This window comes from Mirounga angustirostris, unplaced genomic scaffold (assembly GCF_029215605.1).
Source record: "Mirounga angustirostris isolate CCGP_5_RB_7025 unplaced genomic scaffold, mMirAng1.0.hap1 SCAF_4, whole genome shotgun sequence".
Classification (NCBI taxonomy): domain Eukaryota; kingdom Metazoa; phylum Chordata; class Mammalia; order Carnivora; family Phocidae; genus Mirounga; species Mirounga angustirostris.
The window spans coordinates 48,091,417-48,109,733 of NW_026991712.1; the positions used below are offsets into that span (position 1 = coordinate 48,091,417).

Here is an 18,317-nt window from a genome sequence, read left to right on the forward strand (position 1 = left end):
ATAATGTTCTGTCTCACATAAGTCAACACCCCAAAGACACTTAACATTCTTTAAACTAAAGCAAAACAGTTGCTTAGGGAAATGCCCTCATAATGACAATAACCCTCAAACATGAGGGAGCCAGCCTTCCATTCTCAGACAGAGCTAAAGTTAGAAACCACTGCTCCAGGCAGTGATAACCTGGACAGAAACTCTAGAAGATAATTATTTCATCCTATTATTTAAAGATACTTATTTAAAGTGCAACATTATGTAATTTGAAATCTAAAACAGTATAAAGCATATATTCATTTGCCTAGGACCAGTAATTAGCAATAGAAAAATCTGAGTGGGAGGATGGGCAGGAGAGCGCAAGCACAAAAAAGATGGTTAAGAGTTGAGAGGTTCAGGGGTGCCTGGATGGCTCAGTTGGAAGAGCATATGACTCTTGATCTTGGGGTCATGAGTTCGAGCCCCACACTGGGTATGGAGATTACTTAAATAACTAAATAAAAACTTAAAAAAAAAAGAGTTGAGAGGTTCTATGGGCATGGCATAATATAAGATCCATTTGGGATGAAATCCATTATGCAGTTTCTGTCCTATTGGGGGAACTATGTTTGCTTAGTAGATGGTCAAATTAATCCATTCAGATGATTAAGTCATTTCTCTCTAACTTGGGGATTTACACTTCCATGGGGGAGAGGCAAGCATCACCAAGCTGCACCTGATTCCATGAGCAACTTAAAAGACTCAAAGAAGGAATTCCCATACTGCATTTTTCTCCTTCTTTTTGACCCAACATATTTCCCATTTGTGATCATTATAAGGCAAGTACAAATGAAAAGCAACATTCAGGATCAAATGACAAAGCATGGCTATAGAGTATTTGTCTGATATGCACAGTTTCAGCATGTCCTATCATGCTAAATCTTTTCAGGCAAAAGACAAATATCTTATTGTTACCGTAATGCTCCCTTTCCCCGCAGGTCTGCCGTTTTTAAGCACCAGGGGTCGAGTTAGCTTCTTGCTGGAAACAATCTGTTAAAATTGGAAAGTGATACAAAGAGCTATTTCACTTCAGTATGTGAATTTTTAAGCTGAATGATTTCAACAAGAGTTGAGTATAAAGTTAAGTCAACTTAAGTCATTAGAAATGGAAATATTAAGTCCATGCCTTAAAGATTTAGAGATTATAAAACACATCTACATATTTAAAACCCACTGGAAAAGATTTCCTAGGGCCAGTCCTGGCAGATACAATCTCCCCAACTACTAGTTTCTTTATCAATTTCTTCAAAGTTTAACTTTTCCCTGTAATGGAAAAAGAGGGACAGGTTCTCTTCACATATACCAATCACTGAGCTGAAAACCCTGTAGGTAAGAGGTGGGCCTCAGAACTCAATACATGGGATTCAGTTTTTCAACTGACACATAACTTGAATATATAACCCCCACAAAATATCATTTTGATTAATATAGTAGACCTAAGTACTCTCAAATAGATACCTCTATCAAATTCATTATAATTTAGCTACATGTGATTTTTTTCCAAAAAAAATCAATACTTGTTTAATTTTCTCTTTGATACTATTCATCAAAGTTTTAGAAAACTGATCAGCTTCAGCTTCATATTGTCCTTGAGACATAGGAAATACCAAGATCTCCAAACAATACACGGAAAAATAAACAAATCTAAGCAATGTCACCCGCTGAAAAACAATGACTCTTCCCTCCTGAGGCCTTTCCAGCTCTATTACAAATGGTCATGATCTCTCTTAAATTTTTTTTAAGATTTTGTTTATTTATTTGAGAGAGGAACACGTGGTAGGGTGAGGGGAGAGCACAGAAAGAGGGACGAGCAGACTCCCTGCTGAGCGGGATCTCAGGACCCTGAGATCACAACCTGAGCCAAAATTAAGAATCTTACAACCAACTGAGTCACTCAGGCACCCCATGATTTCTCTTTAGAAGTCAGACTCAGATAGAAGCAAAATGGTGAGCCTACAAATACACCTCTACCCTGATCAAATCTGTCATATAGGAAAGACAGATAATTAAGCAACTATGGATGGATGGTGGACGATAAGGTAGAAGCAGTAGAGAGTACCAGGGTGAGCACAGGGTGGCACCCCAAACTACTCAAGGGGGTCAGAGGAGGCTTACTTGGGGAGGAAGGCTTACACCGATATACCCAAGGTTGAGGAAGAGCAAGCCAGGTAAATGGACAGTGTTGGGCCATCGGGGACCTAGAGGGATCAGTCACGTTAGTTAGAACATCAGAAGTTGCTGTTACTTTGAAAGTATTTATGACTGAAACATAAGAACAAAATTGTAGGGGCGCTTGGGTGGCTCAGTCTGTTAAGCCTCTGATTCTTGGTTTAGGCTCAGGTCATGATCTCAGAGTCTGCACTCAGTGCAAAGCCTGCTTGTCCTTCTCCCTCCCCATCTGCCCCTCCCAACACCTTCTCTCTCAAATAAATTGGTAAATAAAATCTTTAAAAAAAAATTTTTTAAAAGAACAAAATTGTACTGAAATCTATAAATAGTACACAAAGCAGCTAGAGCAATGGTATTATTTACTGAAGTGTCAAATGAAACACCCGTAACTCAAAAGAATTAATGGGCTCTGCCAAAAACACATGGTCCCTGCCCTTAGGAAAAATAAGATAAATTCTATAATGTTCAAACCAAACATACTAATGTATGAAACAGGTCTATAAAGTGATTATATACTTTTCAACCCTAAAAATTAAACTAATGAGCACTTATAAAAAATGCCCAATTCTCTGGTTAAAATTTAGACACAATATACTGCAAAAGCTAATTATACTCACCTGTCCAAGGGTACATTCAAATTCTCCTAAGAAATCATCATCATTCAGCTGGACGGTTTTGTTGTCAATGTCATAAATCCCAAATTTCAATTTCTGAACCACTTCAAAGTAGTAATCAATAACAAATGTCTTGGAAAATGTGGGATTCAAACAATTCTTAATCCTTTCTGTGCGATCAACCTATACTCACCCCCAAAAACAAAAAGTTTCTTCAGATCAAAGTGCACTTAACATTTTAGCATCTTCATGTACTACAGGTAACTAAATATAAGCATAATAGATAGCTAAAGAAAGTTTTTATATGTAGATGAAAAATTCCACAATCAAGGAAAAACTTGCCCCAAAAAACTGCATTAACAGATGAGATGTTTTCATTATTTTTAACGGTTGTAATAAGGGCTTCACATTATCAAAAGAGCAATTCAGATTGCTTTTCACCTACAGTATTTAACATTACCTCATACCACTGCTGACCGCTCGTATTCAAAAATAACACACATAAAGGGTCCGACTTCGACCCTACATCCATATCCAAAAGATTGTCACAGGAAACATTCAGCTCCACCTTCGTAACACATTGGGCAGCCATATTGAGCTGTGAGAAAACCAAGGAAATGAGGATGCTAATGAAATGGTGCCTTTAAGAAGTACATACATTCCCAGTGAAATAGCTGAATTCTTAGGACAAACTGTCAGAATAGGATCCTGGAGTAAGCTTGCTAGAATAAAACTGTTAATATGTGCCTCCTGGTAATTCAGATGGCTATTAGCCCATCCCAGTGATGTTGCTTTGGTCAGATTCTCTTGCTGGGATGAAACTCATTTATTGTATGACAATAAAATGCAGCTTTTAAAATGCATATTAATCTTCTTTTCACTTTACTATAAGTTTGCCATTCAGAAAAAGTCCAAATATAATCTTGATCTTTCACATAAAGGTAAACACAGTATTTAGCTGAAAAACAAAATGAATCAAACTACAACCTTTATTTCATTTGTATTTGTTTATTTAACAAGATACTGAGTGAGATATTTTATTTTCAAAGAATTTCGGGGTCACCTGGCTGGCTCAGTTGGTGCAGCATGAGACTCTTGATCTCGGGTTGTTGGTTTGAGCCCCACACTGGGTGCAGAGATTATTTAAAAATAAAATCTTTAAAAAAAAATGTGTCTGGGGAATAAAAGACCTCAAATACCCGCTCCTTTCCCCACCCCATCCCCATACATTTTACAGCAGTGATTTTCAACCTTGGCTGCTTACTGGAATCACCTGCAGAATTTTCAAAACCACTGAGGCTGGAGTCCCACACAAAGAGATTTAACTGGTTTAGGGTACAACCTGGGCATCAGCTCCTTGAATGATTCCAATGTGTAGACAAGGTTGGCAAACCCAGTCTTCCACAGAGAGCATCCAACGAATAGGCATGGCTCATGTTTCCCCAAGACTTGCTAAGAAATACCACAGTTAGCCTAACTTTCACACACCCCTCCTCGCTCCAGCTCCAACCAATATATGAAGATGACTGGGGTCAGGGTGGAGTACTTGGGAGCTGGCCTTGAGAGCTGATGATGCATTGAGGGTGAGTTGCTTTCCTCCCTGAACCCAGGGAAAGAAAGGGACTGCAGGTGTCACCAAGAAGAGGACACAGGCATTTCATTCCTCGGCTGAAAGTTCACTTAGCCAGCTGTCTAGAGTGCAGTGGAGGCTGATGATGGTAGGACAGGTTCTGGAGGTAAGAAGATAACTCCTCCCCTAGAGCTGCTGGTGACATCCTTAGAATATGGAGTATTTAATGCCCTTGACCTCCACTTTGAGACCAGCTGAAATTCTGGGACAACAGGAACAAATCCACTCATCATCCTGTTATATTTAAACAGGTTATCTGTGCTGTACAAAATGCCTAATCAGGTCTGAAATGTTAAGAATTACTATGAGAAGAGCCCTTTGGCAATGTCAAAAACAACTCATGTTTCATGGAAACTCTTTAATTATTCTAACGGACTCTAAAAATCGTAGCAATCCTCAATGTGTGTCAAAAATCAAGACCAGCTTTTAGTATTTGTGAAATAATGAGGTCGGTTTCATACTCTTAGTAGCTAGAAATTCCTTTTAAAAGCAGAATTATTCCTTAATAAGAAACAAAATTCACAAATTCCCAATTTGCCTACTAAATACCCTACCCAGGTATTTTGTAAAACTAAACCTACTATAAATTCAGATGTCTTTGTTTTGCCACCTTACATTGTCAAAATTATTAAGTGCCAAAATACACAGTGCTGACAATATGTGCCAAAGATAAAAAGATCAAGGAGAAATCACTGAAGTAGACAGAGGAGAATTAACAGTACCAAGAGTGTGGATGAGATTGACATTCCCTGGGCTTTGAAGGATTCCATTAGGTGAAGAGAGAGAGACAGCACAGAGGTAGAAAAGAATCAAGACATTAGAAGGCACAGTGAGGACACCTCATCATCATGTGTCACAGAAGTGAGCATCCACGTTGGGGGAAACCACGCTGGACAGGAAGAGGGTCAAGTTTGCTGTCCTGAGAGCCAGGCTGAAGGACTCAGGGGGTGGATAAGAAGGTGTTACTGAAAGTTCTCAAACTGGGGATAATAGGATGAAATGGCTTATTTTTATTTTTTTATTTACTTATTTTTTTAAAGATTTTATTTATTTATTTGAGAGAGAGAATGAGAGAGAGAGAGCACGAGAGGGGGGAGGGTCAGAGGGAGAAGCAGACTCCCTGCCGAGCAGGGAGCCCGATGCGGGACTCGATCCTGGGACTCCAGGATCATGACCTGAGCTGAAGGCAGTCGCTTAACCAACTGAGCCACCCAGGCGCCCCGAAATGGCTTATTTTTAAATGTCACTTGTGTCGGGGCACCTGGATGGCTCAGTCAGTTAAGTGTCCGACTCTTGATCTCAGCTCAGGTCTTTGCCCCTTCTTTTCATCGCCCCATATGATAGGCTCTGGAATCAAACAAATGAGTTCTCATCTGGATCCCACACTGACTTAATGTGTGACCTCAGGTGAGAGTCAACCTCCCTATAGCCCCTCAGTTTCCTCATCTGCAAAATGAAAATAAATAACCGTCCCTTTCTTATACAGTTGTTGCGAGGACTAAATGGGTGAATATATTTAAATAGTGCCTAGTACACAGTAAGTGTTCCAAAGTTGTTTATTACTATTATATTATTTTAGGACTACCTGCCTCCAGGTCTGATCTTCTCCCATGTATCCCATGTTTCTTTCTTTCTTTTTTTTTTTTTTACTAGTCTATTCCATGATGATTTCTCTAATTATTCCAACCTACACCAAGTCCTACACCAAGTCATTTGAACTCCTGCTGCACTAATAGTAACAGATAACTATAATATAGGAAAAAGAACAAATTTGGAGTAAATTTGGAATAATACCTGGGTTGAATCCTGCATCTGGTGATAGCTGTGTGACCGCAAATAAATTACTTTTTGAGCCTAGATTTCCTCATCAGTGAAAATGGAGATACTGTAAGTAAACTTACAAATCAGGCATGTGCTGGGCATCTTGCTTTTCATATCTAACATAGAATCTATGGAATAAATGTTAGTTGTATAATTTTTTTCTTTTGCATAAGGTAGTTTAAGTCTTATAAGTATGTCAGCTGTACCCAGGATAATGCAGTACCGTGAACAGATTTAGAATAAAGATTTCTTTTTTTTTTTTAAGATTTTATTTATTTGACAGAGAGAGACACAGAGAGAGAGGGAACACAAGCAGAGGGAGTGGGAGAGGGAGAAGCAGGCTTCCCGCTGAGCAGGGAGCCCGATGTGGGGCTCGATCCCAGGACCCTGAGATCATGACCTGAGCTGAAGGCACACGCTTAACGACTGAGCCACCCAGGCGCCCCTAGAATGAGTAAGGATTCCTAAAGCTCCTGAAGAACATGTGTAGAATTGTCTACCAGCCAGCAGAAAGCCCTCAAAGTTCCAAGGATGGGGAGAATTCAACAGAAAATGCACCATATTTATGTGTGAAGTCAGTCTCATAGCGAGGAGACACAACACGTCAGAGAAGCATTATTTTTTTTTTTTTCCCTAACAATGCTCATACAAGAGCTACAAAACAACATGCCAGACACACCTGATTATTTAGTAAATTGTTCACAGTTACATTACTACATTGCTGTAAGGACACGAATTTCCTCTATTAACAGCATCCCCCCATGAAAACAACTCGGAATGCAGCCTCGTTTTTCTTCTAGAAACTCATTATGGCTGAATAACAAATGGAAGAAATTACATAAATAATCAGGTCTGGAACCTTATTAACAGCAACATTCACCATGATGCTCTTTTTATTTCCTTTCAGTGTCATCATCCAGCACATGATATACAATTTTAAAAAGAGCAATAGGGTATTCTTTTATGATGGAAGAAAACAAAGCAAATGTTTTGTACCCTTTGAGTATGGAAAATAGGAGATTTGGCTGGGATAAGTGACCAGGCAGAGGAATGTGTCTGTACAACTAAAGAGTGATTCTATGTATTTTACTACCCAAAAAGCAGGATGATAGAAAAAACAGAAAGAGCCTCTAGGAGTGGACAATAGCTTCTTACGACACAGATTATTTATTGGAGAATTGTCTGGTTTCTAAAACACAAAGAACACTGGAAATACTAAACCTATCAACCATTCTCCCAGTAACCCTAATTTTCCTGAACCAACATTATATAACACAGTTCAAAGGAATTAAAAAATAAGACCTAATCATTGAATTTTATGAAATTTAAAGCATATGGTCACTCCTATGCCCTAGCTGAAAATTCTTAAGTCTTGTATGCTTTCTCTTTTCCCATCTTCCCTTAGAGGTACTCCTTAGATCTACTCAGTAGAAGAGATTCTCCCTAGTACAATTTAAATCTCTCTCAACTGTGGAGGTGTAGAACTATCTCTATACCCATGGTCACAACTACTTCAGGTCTTCTGTAGCCCTGCCTGCCTGCCTACTTAATGGTCTCCAGATGGGCACTCCCACTGCCATTCTCTCTCCATTCATATCATGATTTTATCACTTCTGATTTAAAAAAAAAAAAAATCCAGGCCCCTGGGTGGCTCATTTGGCTAAGTGTCTGCCTTCCACTTAGGTCATGATCCCAGGGTCCTGGGATCAAGCCCTGCATTGGGCTCCCTGCTCAGTGAGGAGTCTGCTTCTCCCTCTCCCGTTGTCCCTTCCCCGCACCCCCTGTTTGTGCTCGCTCTCTCTCTCAAATAAATAAATAAAATCTTTTAAAAAATAAAATAAGGGACGCCTGGGTGGCTCAGCCGGTTGGGTGTCTGCCTTTGGCTCCGGTGGTGATCTCGGGGTCCTGGGATCCAGCCCCAGCCTGCTTCTTCCTCTCCCTCTGCCACTCTCCCTGCTTGTGCTCTCTCACTCTCTCTCTGTCAAATAAATAAATAAAATCTTTAAAAAATAAAATAAAATAAATTTAAAAAAAAAATCATTACTGGCTATCCAGGGCCTACCCTAGTCCACTTAGCTATACCTGGAATTCATGGCTCTGTCTACTTCTGCCCCTAGCCTGCCCATCTAAGTTTTTCCAGATCCATTTCAAATGACACTCTCCATAAAGCTGTTGCTGATATCCCCGTAGCAGTTATGGTACTGACACTATCGTTACTTGTCCACTATTGTGACTTATGCATGCGCGGCTCACACCCTTTCTAACGCCTATGTGCTGAGGACACGGACCCGTGTTTTACTGCCTCCTCTGCATCCTGAAGCACGATGTCTGGCACAGGTTTTTCAAGTCTGAAACAGCAGTAACTTTGGAGTCAGGAGGCTTGGTTCAAATTTCCTTCTCATTATTTATCTGGGTGTGTCAGCTTTACCAAATTATCTGTCTGAACCTCAATTTTCTCATCTATAAAATAGGGATAAAAAAATTACCTGACAACTGTAGGTCTGTAGGGCACTCAGCCATTTTTAGATATTCTATGAATTGTAGCAATTATTATTTTATAAACTACTCAAATATTTTAATTGGTAGTCAAAGCATCAGTGGCTTCTTATTCAATAGGAAGACATAATGCACCTTTCTCATCCTTGTTTATAAAGAACTTCTTAGAAAAATAATAAAAGAATGTCTGGGATTTACACAAAATTAATTTGCCAAGCAGGCAGCTTTTCTTATAGATAAGTGCTAATTTCCCTAAATCCTCTCAGTACAGTTTGTTTACCTGAGCTACTGCATAGTTGGCACATGGGGGAGGGAGGCAGAGCCAGTGTCAGTGAGTCATTATTCCTTGTAGAACAACTGGGAGGGAGAAGTCAGTGCCCAGCCACCGATGTCTTTAGTAAACTTCACTCTTTAGCTACTAAATGAGGAGGTTGGCAACATTACAAAGTTCTCAAAGGTTCCTTCTGGTTCTAATACCATGATTCACTGACTGCTATCCATAGTGCATCCTGCATGACCTCCACTGAGAGCAAGCAGGGTAACTTTGGGGCAGCTGGAATAGGGCCCAGCAACATCAGTAGGACACACCCCGTGCAGCGTTTCTCCAATTGTGTGGCTCAGAACAGTAAAAATGTCCCCCTCAACCTCCCTCAAAAAAGTGGGGGAAGGGTAATATGGCAGTCAATTTAAAAGCTGCCACTACCTGGAGGTCCAGGGTCAAATCAACAAGTGTTTACATTAAGAGGTTATTGTGTACCCATTATCATGCTAAAGGTAGTGGGGACATGATACAGCAACAGAAGACCTTGGAACTCATTATAATCATATTGGGGAGATCCATTCATTCAACAATTATTTACTGAGTATCTTCTAAGTGTTCTGTACGGGGTGGGGGAAGAATGCAAAGCAAAAGCAAAATACCTAGCTATCCACGTATACATGGAAAAAACACAAACAATATAAAACTGTGTGGTGCAGACAGGAAGCAATCAAAGTGCCCTCAGAGCTAGAGAAGAAATCTACAGATTTCTATTTTTACCAAGGATTAAAACTATACTCCGTTATAAAAGAATTTATATTCACGTTGCCACATTTAAATTACTTGCCCAAGATAAACAAACTAATAAGTAGCAAGGCCAGGACAAGAACCCAGATTTGCTTCCTATCATGCCAAATGCCCTCAGAGCTCTAAAGCCTATAATTAATCATTACTTAGTATAACAGCAATATTCTTTAATTAATTTCCCTATAGCTTTTAGTTAGTATAGCAAATGTAAATATTCAGCCTGACACAAATTAATGAATATGATCTTATAAAATCATAGAAGATTAATTTTTAGGCTACAACTATAATTATCTTTCTTGAACAAAGATAACCAGAATAAACAGTAATGGCCCAATGGTAGAAGAACTGGAATGGTTTGTATTTACATCACAGCAGTTCCTCTTCAGACAGCCCATTACATTGTGAATTACTTAAGGCTAAGAAAGCATTTTCTTCTTGCTAGAGTCTCTACATATACAGATCTACATGGGGGACACAGGATCTCAGTGCTTTCTGAAGGCAGCAACATTAATTCTCAGGAATATACCACACTTAATATCCAGGGAAAAACTTACATTAAAGGAATGTACAGGGGCGCCTGGGTGGCTCAGATGGTTAAGCGTCTGCCTTCGGCTCAGGTCATGATCCCAGGGTCCTGGGATCGAGTCCCACATTGGGCTCCCTGCTCCTTGGGAGCCTGCTTCTCCCTCTGCCTCTCTCTCTCTCTCTCTGTCTCTCATGAATAAATAAATAAAATCTTTAAAAAAAAAAATTTAAAGGAATGTACAGTAAGCTTGCACTGTATTTATTAAGAAAGTGATGCTGTTGGGGTGCCTGGGTGGCTCAGTCCGTTAAGTGTCTGAGTCCGCCCTCAGGGTCCAGGGATTGAGCCCTGTGTCAGGCTCCCTGGTCAGGCTCCCTCTCCCTCTACTGCTCCCTCTGCTTGTGCTCTCTCACTCACTCTCTCTCTGTCAAAAAATAAAGTCTGAAAGAAAGAAAGAGAGAGAGAGAGAGAAAGGAAGGAAGGAAGGAAGGAAGGAAGGAAGGAAGGAAGGAAGGAAGGAAGGAAGGAAGGAAAGAAAGAAAGAAAGAAGGAAAGGAGGGAGGAGGGAGGGAGGGAGGGAGGAAGGAAGAGATGACCACATTTTTTTTTAATCCCTGCAATGGAATACTAGAAATGGGGATAGACAATTAGAATAGGCCAGGCATTAGAGCACATAAACAGAGAAAAGGGCACGTTTTCTTTTTAATGTGAAAAAGGGACCAACAGGAAGGGTCACTGGACCAGGAGTGGGAAAAAATGGAGGGTAGTTCTGTGTCAGTCCTACCACACATGCTCCAAGGGCTGTAATTGCTCTAGGCCTCAGGTTTTGCAACGGTTAATTCTAAGAGTTGAGCCAATCACTTTAAGTAACTTCTAAAGCCTCTTCTAGTTAATGTTCTATGACTAATTTAATTACAGTGAATGCAGAGCTTGTTAGGAAGTGGTACTAAAGGAGTAGAAAAATTTAAAAAGTAGAAAATAGCAGAAAATGTATAAGAACCAAAAAGAGAAATGGAAGGAAAGAGTAAAATTTTCCAAATTCAGCTTCCATCTCACACTACTGAAAAAGCTGTAGCTGAAAAAATATATATTTAGATACTTTCCCACCAGTTAGGTACCTTTGCTTGAAATTGTTATTAAATTCTCTATCCCCAGATGACTTGAAAAAGTATTGTATATCAACAAACAAAACACCAGGCCCAATCTATTAGGTACATGCAGCATAAGGAAGTGAGTTTTACTACCATCCGTGGAATCTCACATTATTTAACTCTCAGCTCCTATCACAGCAGCAAAAGGAATCAGCTTTTGACCACCATTTTTTTTTAATTAATTTCCAGATTCTTGAATAATCCTGAATAAAATCTAGATAGCAATGCTATGGCTGATACCTGAACATGCAGAACTGGGAAAAGATATATTTTTGTATTACTCTTATTTTATTTTTTTAAAAGATTTTACTTATTTGTCAGAGAGAGAGAGACAGAGACAGAGACAGAGAGCATGGCAGGCAAAGGGAAACCAGGCCCCCAGCTGAGCAAGGAGCCCATGTGGGACTCCATCCCAGGGTCCTGGGGACCCTGGGATCAAGACCTGAGCCGAAGGCAGATGCTTAACGGACAGAGCCACCCAGGCCTCCCTTACTCTTACTTTAAACACAGAAAGTATGTGCAGTTTTACCCTGTCCTTATTGCTACAAAGTGAGCAGTTAACTAAGGCCCCTTTCTTGATTTCTCTAGAAAATTCCTAAGACTCTATTGATCTGTTCTATGATTCATAGCAGGCTATAGAGTTTACTTCACATGTGTTTCAGGTTAGACTGCTTTACTAATTCCAACGGCTGCTTTATACACATTTTGGAAATGTCACTGATTATATTGTCAAGCCTATCAAATGAACAGTTCATAGTAGATGCACTGAGTGAGGTGTTAATAAAAGAAGCAGTTGCAACATCTCAATATTGCCTCACTTTAGGAAACACGCATCTTGGCAAAATTAGCTACAAAGTAAGTATCTACAAAGTGAATCATCTTTTACCAAAAATGGCATTGATAAAAATCAGAGCTACATCCCCTAGCAGAAAATTCCAGGATGCTCAGTTGAAAAATGTTAAAATTCTAAGGGCTCAGTGATATGAGGGCAGTTTGGGTATTATATAAAGGCACATCAACCTGCTGAGGCTGATGTCCCTTGGTGTTCAGAACACTTTAAGAACTCCCCACCTTCTGGAATCTCCTAGATGGTGGGCCAGCCATCAGAACTTCTCACCTGTCCCTACTATCCAACTGTGCCAAACTCAAAAAGCATGCTTCCTAAAACTCGGCTCCCCTCCTTTTCTTCTTAGCTGGGCATGTACAATATTTAGTTGGGCATTTCACATTTTGTCACTTTGTGCTGCTTTCCAGTTCATGGTGAACAATAACACAAAAAACTCTTTCAGTTTAAAGCTGGAACAACTACAACTACTTCATTCTCAAGATTTAAGTTTGCACGTTGAGCAGGGGTGCCTGGCTGGCTCAGTTGGTAGAACATGCGACTCTTGATCTTGGGGTTGTGAGTTCAAGTCCCAAGTTAGGTATAGAGATTACCTAAAAATAAAATCTTTAAAAAAATAATCAAATTTTATATGTTGAGCAAGGACTTTTGAAATGTTTATACATTTCCTGATTTCAAGAATATTCCGTTTATGGTTACTTAGCACATAAATTTCAACTGGTTTTAACTTTCTGGCAACCCCCTTTTATTTCCCAACCACAAACAGTTTAATAATACTATTCATTCACTCAACACCTATTTATAGAGTATCTACTGTGTGCCAGGTCCTGTTCTGAGGTGTTGGGAGAACAATGAACAAAACAAACAACCTGCCCTCCTGAAGGTTACATTATAGGGAAAAAGACAATAAAAAAGATAAAGTAAGCGGGAGGGGGATGCACCTGGCTGGATCAATCAGTAGAGCACTGGACTCTTGACCTCAGGGTCATGAGTTCAAGCCCCATGTTAGGCGTGGTACCTACTTAAAAAAAAAAAGGTATATAATCAACCTAATGGAATTATATAAGCCTGAAATGGTGAATACCTAAGATGGAGCAACCAGTCTCTTTTGAATACTATATATTATGTGATATTTGATGCACAGAAGAGTGTATGTAACATATGTGTGAGTTATAAAGTACAACAATCAAATAAACATCTGTAAAACCACTACCCATCTTAGAATCTTTGAATATCTACATCAAGGGTCAGTAAACTTTTTCAGTAAAGGAACAAAGAGTAAATATTTTAGTTTTGGCTGGTCAGGAGGTCACTCATGGTCTCTGTCACAACCACTCAATCTGCCTTGGTAGAATGAAAGTGGCCACAAACTGAACAGGCATAGCTGTATTCCAATAAAACTTTATTTACAAAAACAAGCCATGGGCTGGATTTGGCCCACAGGCTGGAGTTTGCTGACCCTTATCTAGGTCAAAGACTCTGAAATGTTGGAATCACAGACTCTTAGAACATTGGAATCATAGGCTATTTGATCCAAGGGACCCTACGGTGTTAGTTACAGACTATTTGAATCATAGGATTCTAGAAAGTCACACTTGAACCTCAGAGTGTTAAAAGTATAGAGCTTCAGTTTTAGATGTTAGAATTTTATAGATGGTCTGGACATTAGTCAAGGAGTTCTAGCCCTAGTTGATCAGTATGGTAGCCACTGGTCACATGAGGCTACTGAGCATTTGAAATGTGGTGCCTCTGAAATGATCTGAGCATGATTTCTTTTTTTTTTTTTTAAAGATTTTATTTATTTATTTGAGAGAGAATGAGATAGAGAGAGAGCACATGAGAGGGGGAGGGTCAGAGGGAGAAGCAGACTCCCCGCCGAGCAGGGAGCCCGATGCGGGACTCGATCCCGGGACTCCAGGATCATGACCTGAGCCGAAGGCAGTCGCTTAACCAACTGAGCCACCCAGGCGCCCCTGATCAGAGCATGATTTCAAAGACTGATATGAAAAAGAAATGTGAGAACTCTCAATAACTTTTCAGATTAATCACATATTGAAATGATAATATTTTAGATATATCTGGTTAAATAAAATAAATCACTAAAAATGTTTTAAAAAGATAAGTTAGTAGGGGTGCCTGGGTGGCTCAGTCGTTAAGTGCCTGCCTTCGGCTCAGGTCATGGTCCCAGGGTCCTGGGATCGAGCCCCATATCGGGCTCTCTGCTCCGCGCGAAGCCTGCTTCTCCCTCTCCCACTGCCCCCGCTTGTGTTCCTGCTCTCGCTATCTCTCTCTCTGTCAAATAAATAAATAAAATCTTTATTAAAAAAAAGATAAGTTAGTAAAATATGTAGTATGCTTAGGTGTTAAAAGTGCTAAAGAAAAAAATTAAGCAGGGGAGGAGAGTGAGAAGTATTGAAGGTGGGGTACACCTCTAGATATTTTCTAAGCTTATCTTGACAACACAATCAGGAAATACTTGCTTTGATTTTCACTTCTTTTTAAATAATCCTGATCCCTAAACAGATGAAAATGTGTCCAACAAGTTCCTCTTTACAGTTGCAGATATCTATTTTAACATGTACTACCACCTTAGAGGAATAGTAAACTACAGTTCAGAAAACTGAAGTAGCCTGATGAAAATGCATATTGCAACCATGCTGTGCTTTGGTAATTTTCACAGGAACCAGACATAATACAACCATTTGGTAAGAGGACATTTCAAAATGATTTGCTAAAATGAATATGTAATATTTCCTTCTAGTTTTCATGGGAAAACTGTATTAATATGCTATCCATCTAATTTATGTTGGTAAATTTGGCCAGTAATACACTGATTTTAATGTTTTTTAAAAAATATGATTGCAAAAAAAAGATTGCCCACTCGTAAACTGTTATATACTAAAAGAATACACTTCAAAAGAATCCCAATATTCTTCTACTACCTTCTTCAAATTTAAGCTAGCATAATCAACTTAAATGTAGTTATCATCATCTTACCAAATGTATATATAATGACTGGTTTTGATTATATCAGAAACTTAAGTAATATAGTTAAATAAAATCTATGATACTTTTAGGTGCTCATTTAAATCTCCTTCTCAGCCAATCTTTCAACAAATCTTCAACCACATACTCTACCTAATTGTTTGTTGGCTTTTAACCATACTAGCAATCCTTATAATATAAATAAGAACACGAAGGAAAAACATTGATGGGAAGGAAGCTAACCTGTAGGGTAAAGGCAATAGTGGGTACATTAAAGGAATGTCCAAGTCTGGGCTCCTCAAACTTGTTGAGTACCACCAACAGATGGTGTCACTGATCCTTGCTAAAAGAGCTACCTCAGAGATTATGCTTTTGATGATCAGTGGTGGCTCATTACAGATCTTTGAAGGTCAAAATGTTATTTAGTCATATTTCATATCCAACACTAACTTTCTCAATTTTGCTGATAGGCATACTTTCTAGCATAATAAATCACTGACTAAAAAAAAATTTTGAAAAAGGAGAAAAGAAAACTCTAACAATAGTAGAAAAAAAAGCACAGCAATGGTACAGAGAGATGGAGGACAAGGAAAACTATGTCTAAAGCTATACCAAGAATTAATAGGAGCTAGGATACAGTGTAAACTGGGTATCTGAACAGATGCTGCAAAGGAAATATTCAGGACTGTATTGATAGCATTGGAAAGAGTATATAAAAAAATATTTGAATATGTATAAACTTAAGGTGCCTTAAATTTATGTGGAAATCAAGACCATTGTCTATAAAGTGTTTACAGTTTTAACTGAAATTAGGAGAGGTGTCCAGTCATTACACACCCTTAAAAAGGCAAAGAATCCTTTTGTTTCCCCCATCCTGAAAACTCCTCTCCCTCTCCATTCTTCAGGGGCTAGATCTGAGCAAGGATATCCTGAAAGAGAACAAACTGCACACTTCATTGTGCAGTTTGTGCTGGGTACCTTTTAGTCTGGGGAGGGCTGAAATTCAGCTCCCCCTCACATCCAGAGAGTCTCCACATGGTCCAGGCCCCAAAACTTGCTTTCTTTGAATATTTTCAACCCAGAGTGGGATGCATTTTTCCAAAACATCAGCCAAAAAGCACTGCCTTTAAAAAAATTTCTCAGAAAGGCAAAAAAGTGGCCCTGGGTACCACAGATTAATCTCTTGGTTTCATATAATTGCCATCATATATGTCATCGTTCTCAGTTCTCCTTTCTTACCCTTTCCTGCTTCTCTCTACCTATGCTCCATGCCTACACAAGTTTTATTTGGCTCTGGCTGGCTGCACTCAGAGCTGGAGTTTGCTGACCCCAGTTAATGACAACAGCAAGATATATGTAGCTGTACGTAGCTTACCACTACGTGCCAGGCACTTTGTTAAGTGAATTACAAATATGATCTTATTTAATTCACATAAAAACCCTATGACATAGGATGTATTTTATCTCTATTTTACAAATGCAGAAACAGGCCCTAAAAGGTTAAGTAACCTGCCCAAGGTCACACAGCTAACAAACGTCAAAGCATAGACTTGAAACCCAGTTATCTGTCTTATCCCAAGCAGAAATGTTCTTTTTTTTTTTTTTAAAGATTTTATTTATTTATTTGAGAGAGAGAGAATGAGAGAGAGAAAGCACATGAGAGGGGGGAGGGTCAGAGGGAGAAGCAGACTCCCCACCGAGCAGGGAGCCCGATGCGGGACTCGATCCCGGACTCCAGGATCATGACCTGAGCGGAAGGCAGTCGCTTAAACAACTGAGCCACCCAGGCGCCCCCCAAGCCGAAATGTTCTTTACATTAAGCCATAAAGCCTGTGCTCTGAAATCATACAGAGACCTGAATTCCAACTCCAATACTACGATTTAGCACTTGTGTAGTTTGGTAAATTATTTAATCTGAGTTCCGTGTATGAAACAGAGTAACAATACCACCTAAGTTTGTGGTTGTGAGCATTTAATGAGCCAACATGTACAAAAATTTTCTAGTACAGTGTTTATGGGTCACTGTAACCAAAAATCGCTATATTCAATCCCGCATTCCTTCTGATTCTTTGTTTAATTTATTGAGGCAGCCACAAAAAGATAACACCAAAGGTAAGCAGAAACTGTGGATCACCAACCAAGCGCAACGTTAATGGTCTATGTGCTCCGTCTCCCATAGATTCTGGCACTGCAAAACCAATGCAACTGCACTTCCTCCACGTCCCTGGTTGTAGTGAGCCCAAAACACTAGAGAGAAGAATATGGGAGCCGGAGCCGGAACAGGAGCTCTTAAGACACCCTGTCTCACAACCTTCTGCTCTACTATGAAATCAAGAGTTAGCTTTTCCCACCCCATCTAGCAGCTTCTCCTGGAACCCCCGGCTGCTCTGAAGAGTGCCCTGTTCCTCCCGGCATTCGATTCAAAGCGTGGAACCCTGACCCAGTCCCTCACCCCACTGGGCGCTGCGGATTTTTCCAAGCGTGTCACCCTCCCCTGGGCCGCAGGCCCGACCCTCCCCGCTGGGGTAGGCTGGCGATCTGGGCACCGCTTGCCCAGGTGCACGAACGCAAGGCCCAGGAGGCTCCTCGAGGCCCAGAGCTGAGCCCCGAACTCCGGCTTCTCCGGAAGGCGATGGCTAGCCCCGGGCCTCCCCAGGCCGCAGACCTCGCATGCTGAGGCTCGAGAGTCCTCTGCGCGCCGCGGCCGATCCCCCGCCGCACTGAGCCCAGGGTGCACTTCCAGCGCGAGGGCCGCGCGGAGCCTGCGGGCCTGAACGGTCCCCGCGAGGGCTCTCTTCCTCCCCCGGGGGATCTGTGGGTTGCTGGGGCCCCGCTACACCCGCCCCGAAGCAGAGAGAAGCCCGCACTCACATCCCGCTCTCAGTGGTGTAAATCAGGTAGGGGTGGAGACCAGGTAGCCAGAGTCCACAGGGTAGCCCGGGCGCGGGGATTTACAGGAACCTGAGGCCGAATGGGCAGAGGGGCGGG

General features: G+C 40.5%; 1 protein-coding gene across 2 annotated transcripts in view; it reads right to left on the bottom strand.

Annotated features, from left to right (window-relative positions):
- The window catches only part of CPNE3 (copine 3), a 50,870-nt gene extending 32,553 nt beyond the window's left edge, over positions 1–18,317 (bottom strand). For both annotated transcript variants that reach the window (XM_064588142.1, XM_045896276.3), the window contains exons 1-4: positions 18,201–18,317; positions 3,274–3,411; positions 2,817–2,996; positions 946–1,020 (exon numbers count right to left, since the gene is read on the bottom strand). In XM_064588142.1, the coding sequence (XP_064444212.1) occupies positions 946–1,020; positions 2,817–2,996; positions 3,274–3,405 (387 nt within the window). In that variant the 5' untranslated portion in view covers positions 3,406–3,411; positions 18,201–18,317. The remainder of the gene's footprint in view (positions 1–945; positions 1,021–2,816; positions 2,997–3,273; positions 3,412–18,200) is intronic.